This window comes from Acanthochromis polyacanthus, chromosome 18, assembly GCF_021347895.1.
Source record: "Acanthochromis polyacanthus isolate Apoly-LR-REF ecotype Palm Island chromosome 18, KAUST_Apoly_ChrSc, whole genome shotgun sequence".
NCBI lineage: Eukaryota > Metazoa > Chordata > Actinopteri > Pomacentridae > Acanthochromis > Acanthochromis polyacanthus.
Genome location: NC_067130.1, coordinates 10,550,198 through 10,557,123, shown reverse-complemented (window position 1 = coordinate 10,557,123; position 6,926 = coordinate 10,550,198). Strand labels below are relative to the sequence as shown.

The window sequence follows — 6,926 nt, the reverse complement described above, 5'->3', positions numbered from 1 at the left end:
AGCTGTAATCTTTGGTAGAACACAAAGGGCTGACTAAACTTGTTGGCCAACTTCATGAATAGTTGCATAACAAGACTGAGCAGGAATGTTAAGAATCTGTTTAAACAGAAAAGATTCTTCTTCAGTTTTTTTATTTCCTAAGGGCGTCATAGAGATATCATAGTCTCCAAATTGTCTCATAAGAATAGCAAAAATATACTGTTCAGTTCTGTATTTAGCGTTGTTTACATTCACCAAGCTAGCCAATGTGATGGTGGTCTCCTGGGATAATGTCTGTCTTATCAGACGCTCCATGCAACGAAATGTTAAGTTCAAGTCGAAGCTGTATGGCGACACTCATGTGCAGCTGTCAAACATTCTCCCACAGCCCTCCCCTCCTCTCCCCCTGCCTCTAATTTCACCCCCTGCTTCGTCCCGTCCGTCATCCCTGCGCTCCCTCCCTCTCCTTTCCCGTTCTTCTTCCTCCCTCTTACCCAGAATGCAACGCCGCTTGAGCAGGCTCAGCTGAGCTATAAAAAGGCATACAATGGGGGAGGGAGGGCTGTCGTACAGCAGGAACTGTGCAGACACCCGCACGGGGATCCAGGGACAGCAGCCCCTTGCACTGGGATCTAGAGCCACAGCGCGAAAGAGAGGTCAGTACAGAGGACAAAGACTTAATAGAGGGAGAGCAAGCAACTTAAAGGTCTGACTTTGCGAGAGGGAGTGACGAATGGAGAGATGTCAGAGAGGAAGAGTGCAGACAGGCAGAGTGGGCAGGGCTGTCTAATGGGATGGAGAGTGAGGAGAACAGGCAGAGGCTGTAATGGCAAGCTGTCCTCTGGTTTCTTGAAACACTGGTTAGTCACAATTTAAAACGGTTGACAGTGTCCAGAGTAGGCATGTCTGCATAGTGCACAGGCATGAAGGTCTTGTGTGTCATTCACAGTGCTGGTACTCAATGGATTACATAATTCTCATCATGAAAATATGTCTCACTGATTCTTTTTTTTTTTTGCTCTGACTTTCCATTGCAGATTATTTGCCTCCACTTAATGTAACATGCCAACGTCCTCCTAAACCTGCAGCCATTAAAGTGCATTTTCATGCAGTCCTCTGGAGCCATTTCACTCCACTGCCATGCCTCCAGCCCCACTAATGGTCATTAACGGGGGCTGAGTGATATTGATTGTTGTGCGTACACGGGGCACATTAAAGTGACCACAGCTTGCCATTTGGAAAACAAACACGTCCACAACAAGAGAATTTCTCATGCTCCATCCTTTCACAAACAACATGGAATATCTCCCACTGCACTGACGTCAAAGGGTCCCCTGTTCTCCCCTTAAAGGGACAGTTCGCTCAATTAAACTTCAGGGTGCCTTAGTAACCAGCTGGTATACAGGCAGAATGCACTTGTAGATTGTAGGCTCATTGCTTTGTTTTTACTCCAGGGGCAGTCAGTCAGAGCTTCGTCTCCGTGTGCTTTTTGAGAATGGATGACACGACAGCTGCAGCGTGACTGAGTCTTTTTTTAGCCGGGCTGCATGTTAAAAAACAGGAATAAGACATGTGGGTGGCACAGCCAAGATGGAGGGGTGGGATTTGTGGTGAGTCCAGGAGTTCTACATTTCAATTCGAGGACTGAATTTAGAACATAAATCACATATTTCAAGATATTATCTCTGATACATGAGGGTCACTGCAGTATTTTTTTTTACATTTGACATTTTATTGCACTGTATTGCATTATTTCTTAGCACTGAATTGATCACAGAGCTACTTCATGTATTTTGCACTACACTGGAACCAGAACACATCAGATATGCCAAAGAGGTATGGCACCCAGAGGAAGGAACCATAATAGGCCAGAGAGGGATTCCCAAACCGGCTCTGTGCTGACTCAGATGCCAGCGTCCAAGTGACATTTGCAAAGACCACAGGGTTAATGGGTGCTGACATATGACTGGACACCGGAGAAGCTGCACCATGAGTAACTGAGGTGCAGCTCCAGCGAGAATCAGAGAACAAGCTGGTATCATGTGCAGCTTTGGGCAAAATTCTGCAAAAATATGCGTCGTAACACCTGTTAGCCAGTCACTTCCACACATACAATATACGTTCATGTATATCCTTTTTTTCTCTCTCTGCTGTGACTATAGTGAAACAACTCATATCAACTTTCTAACACTCTACATTCCTCAAAGCTTAGTTGCCAATCTGGCACTATACTGAGAGATTTGTTTGAATAACAAGCATGTGGCAGTGAGCAAACAGTCACATTGTCACCAGGTCAAATGAAAGCTTTGTTAAATCTCTTCTAATGTCAGAGCCGGTTTGTCGCTCTTATAAAGCAGGGTTAAGAAGACCAAGAAAATATAGCCTTCGCAGAGATATGCAGTATGATCTGTCACCCTGGTGACCCTGCCAGGACACTTAAATCTAACTTTGAGTGGACAGGTAACCTAAGAAACCGGCCTTTTACCTCCTTCACATAGCGGGTTACTTAATAACCGTAGCTAAAACACGAAAGTGAAATAAGAAACCTAGTAACAGACACAGTGGCCATAAGTGGAGTGTACATAATGGTAAGGTGATCATAGATACTGATGGTAAATACTCCATATAGGGGACATTCCGACTTCTCCATGCATCAGCGGTCAGCAGCTGTAAAACGTATACCAGTTTTCTCTGGAAAACACTTAAAACGGCAGCTTCTAAAGTAGTTCATTAGCAGCCAGAGGAACACGACAGAGGCAAGCTGCGACTTGAAGATATGTATTTACACCGATGTTTCGCCCAACCGGCTTCCTCATTCCTATGCCTTCTGTCTTTATGTTGACTAAAGCGGAAGTCCAAACAGGAAGCATTGTGGTTGTTGTCTTGTTTAGATATATTTAGTAATATGAAACCAATAGTACTTCTTGAGATGGCCAGTCAAATACTCAGAGATTAGTACTACTATGAAGTATGCAGCTTTACAAAAGTTGCTCCAACTAGAGGCTTCTCCTGTCTCCTCTAATGCTGATTGGCTGAATCTCCGGGAATTCATTGGTTCTTTTGGTCTTTAAAAATAGATCTGAAATAGCTTTAACGCCATAGAAGAACAAAACAGTGCAGCTCTTTAACACCATAGAAGAACAAAACAGTGCAGCTGTTTAAGGATTTGATGCATGCTGCCTTCAAGTCTGTTAATACTGTTGTACTCTTTATAACTTACTTAGAGCTCCTATGTATAAATACCTTTAACTAATAACTTTATTTTTCTTTTTAAAAAGGATATGTTAAATGCAGCAATATTTATTCCCTGAGTAAATAAAGCAGTTATGTAACGTTACAGGAAATGCTTATGAGAAATCATTGTATGGTCCTGAGTATGCTGTTTCCACAATAAATGGAACATTTACTTCCATCCAAATATAATGTCCAATAAAATACCAAATTATAAAACCATATTGAAGAATATCTCCTGTCTTTTCTGACCGCAACATTAATTCCAGTCTTAAAATGGCTTTTCTGGACATTCATTGTCAAATTTTTATTTTGAAATCCATGACTTTCTGTCTGCTGCTGTTTATTTTGTTCATTTATGTGCTTTTCTATGTTTCTTTATGTCTTACAGTTAAAGGAAAACACGCAAGAGACGCAACATAATGGCAGGTAATAAATATATGTGTTTAATTAAGACTATGGATGCTTTTTCAGTGATAAAATGAATGTGGTAAACGTGTACATTTGTGGTTTTATTATTTTATCCAATGGGATTAAAGTGAAGCAAAGGCAGGCTTTTGTGTTTTTATGGACTCTGCTGCCCTCTTTTGGTAGGAGTTTGAAAATACAGATTTTCATTTATGACAGATATGTAATTTCATTACTGTTGAGACAAACTGTTCTATTACATTTAATTAACAACAAAAATTTGGTTATACATGAGATAATTATTTTAAAAAAAATATATTATTAATCATGCTTTAATAATATAGGTGAGGCAAAGTACTGATGTTTCCTCTAAGTGCTGTTCCTCCACATCTGTGTCTCAAGATGGTTTGTTAAGAAATCAGTTAATTGGGAATTGAAGTTCTTCTGTGTAGAAACACTTTTCCACAGCATTGATTTGTGACTTTCTTTGCTTATGCTCTTTTCAGACAAAATTAAAGACGCCAAGATCATCTTTGTTGTGGGTGAGTACAATTTTTTATTTTTTTGTTTGGCCGTGACACATGTAACTACTAACATCTTTCATGCTATAATCATGCCCTTTTGTGCTTTTCTAGGTGGACCCGGCTCTGGAAAGGGCACCCAGTGTGAGAAGATAGTCACAAAGTATGGCTACACCCATCTGTCATCTGGGGATCTGCTCCGTGCTGAGGTGGCTTCTGGCTCTGAGAGGGGCAAGACGCTCCAGGCCATCATGCAGAAGGGAGAACTTGTACCCCTGGTAGGATAGCAGCCTTTAATTAAACCCAGTCGTTCTCGAGAAAATTTAGTTTCTCTCTTATCTAAGCGAGGATCACTGTCTTTTTTCACTTGTCCAACATTAAACAAATGTGTGCACGGATAAATAATGTAAAATAAACTGATAAATAATGCATTTTTTCTGTCAGAAGTGCCATGTCATGGTGAAGGTTGATCATAATGTTTGGGGGATGCTTTCAGGACACAGTCTTAGACATGATTAAGGACGCCATGATTGCCAAGGCTGATGTCTCCAAGGGCTTCCTTATTGATGGCTACCCCCGTGAGGTGAAGCAGGGAGAGGAGTTTGAGAAGAAGGTAGGAGATTATAATTCATCCCTGCAGCAATTTAAAAAAAAAAAAAAGAAAAAGAAAAAAGCTCTTAATTAGCAAACTCCTCTCTTTGATCGCAGATCGGCAAACCCTGCCTGCTGCTGTACGTCGATGCGAAAGCAGAGACCATGGTCCAGAGGCTGTTGAAACGCGGCGAGACCAGCGGCCGTTCTGATGATAATGAGGAGACCATCAAGAAGCGCCTGGACCTGTATTACAAAGCAACCGAGCCAGTCATCGCCTTTTATGAGGGCCGTGGCATTGTCAGGAAGGTGGGTATGAGTGCCATGATGGGAAAACACTAAAGGTGAACCAGGAGTAACAGCTAACATGTATCCTTTCTCACGGTGTCATCTCCTCTTGTGTAGGTCGACTCTGAGCTGCCAGTGGATGATGTCTTCGGCCAAGTCTCTAAGGCTATTGATGCACTGTAGTAAAACAACATAACTAGATGAGTCGTGTCTGGTTGTTGTTTTATTTTTTAATTTTCCTAATGTCAGTTTTTAATAAGGACTAAACAATGCATTTCCCACTTATAAGAATTGGAAGGTCATTAAGGATGAAAAATGCCTTAAATTGAATCATAAAGAAAGTTTTAAAGTCAAACAAGAATCTATTTAAAGCAGAATCTGTACCTTTTTTTCCTTTTGAGAAAATATATATACATATTATTTATAATATATAAGTCTCGCTTCCATTCTGTGCTAAATATGTATGTGGATGTATGTGCAAGTCATACATGCAGAAAGTGTCAACCGCGTCCCAACCACCACTCTGGGACGAATGCACACTTTACACAATTTTGAATCTCTCCTTTTAATGCCATTTAGAGTCCAGAGTTCATGATTCCTTTACCTTTGTGCCATTGAACAACAGCAGAGGTCACCCACTGTGGACAAATTGGTGAAACTCTGCATACGTGTACGTTCACAGAACTTTTTTAAAATGACTTCATTCATTTCTATTAATTCATTTACTACTATATTTAAAGCACAGAAATGTTCTATTTTTTTCATCATGATGTACACATGTAACATGGGTGTCTATAAGGTGGTATATGTAAAAACAAAAAGAAAATTAAAGTAGCCAATGAATGACATCTGATGTTAGTTTTTGACTGCTTTAATCTTGCAATCTAATCTTAATACTCTTTAATAGCATGCAGACTGACATTGTGATTAATCCTGGATAAACACATTATACACACATAAAAAGGGGACTTTGACAGCTCTGCCAAATTGAAAAAGGAAACACTTTTGTATTCAGAAATCATAGTGAAGGTGCAGGAGCTTGTAGACACAACAGGATGCAGGACACGGTGCAGCAGCCACAGCTCACCACTGTTATTACAGATTTCCTTTGAGGCCTTGATGATCAACTGGTCTTCCTTTACCTCTCACCTTCCTCTCTCTCTAACACACACAAACACGTATTTCCAGCTGGACAAGCAAACATTGCAGCAGGTATCCGGACTGGTCTCTGAGGGGAGCTGTGCTCATGACTGTGCGCTGTAGGGATGAGGAAGAGGAAAACGGCTTCTGAAGGTGGACAGGATGCACCCATCGGAAAGTCAATCAGTTGAAGGCGTCTGTGAGCGCTTTCATAAGATCATCGAGGATGCTGCTTGAATGCTTGGAATGCTGGACTTACTCAGTAAAGATAGAAAACAAAGGGGATGAGCGGAGGCTGCAGTGGAATTCATCACGTACGAGAAGGAAAGAAAGAAAGGAAAAGAACCCGTGTCTGTGAATGTAGGAGAAAGATGGCACTATTAGAGCCATGTGTAGCTTTATCTACAGTCCTGCAGTTCAGGAATCTAAACTCAAGCTAAGCAATGATGAAAAAACTGCGGGAAACTTCATGACCCCCCAAGTAGAGAACATTTCAGCACTGAGCCACAATCTGTAGGAGTTTAACATATTTGATTGCAGAGCCCTCCTGTGGTAGCTTTAAGAACACTCAGAAGCAGTACAGAGGCAACGCAAAGGGAGGAATAGCATGGTATATTATTAATTCATTCTAAGGTTCCCAAATACAGTAAATGATGAATGCATGCTTTGGTTGAAGGCACAGCAGGCCAGTTGATAGCTCAGTGTTCAGACTCACATGGAAGAAGCTCGGCGCGTGAAGCATTTATTGATTCATCGCATGCAGATAGT

The 6,926-nt window shown here is 41.2% G+C and overlaps 1 protein-coding gene across 1 annotated transcript; it reads left to right on the top strand.

Annotated features, from left to right (window-relative positions):
* Nucleotides 1-493: 493 nt before the first annotated feature.
* ak1 (adenylate kinase 1) lies at nt 494-5,866 on the top strand. The gene is made up of 7 exons (XM_022204118.2): nt 494-635; nt 3,602-3,639; nt 4,125-4,160; nt 4,254-4,417; nt 4,636-4,752; nt 4,848-5,039; nt 5,136-5,866. The coding sequence occupies exons 2-7, from the start codon at nt 3,633-3,635 to the stop codon at nt 5,199-5,201; spliced, it is 582 nt and encodes a 193-aa protein (XP_022059810.1). The 5' UTR covers nt 494-635; nt 3,602-3,632; the 3' UTR covers nt 5,202-5,866.
* Nucleotides 5,867-6,926: the final 1,060 nt, after the last annotated feature.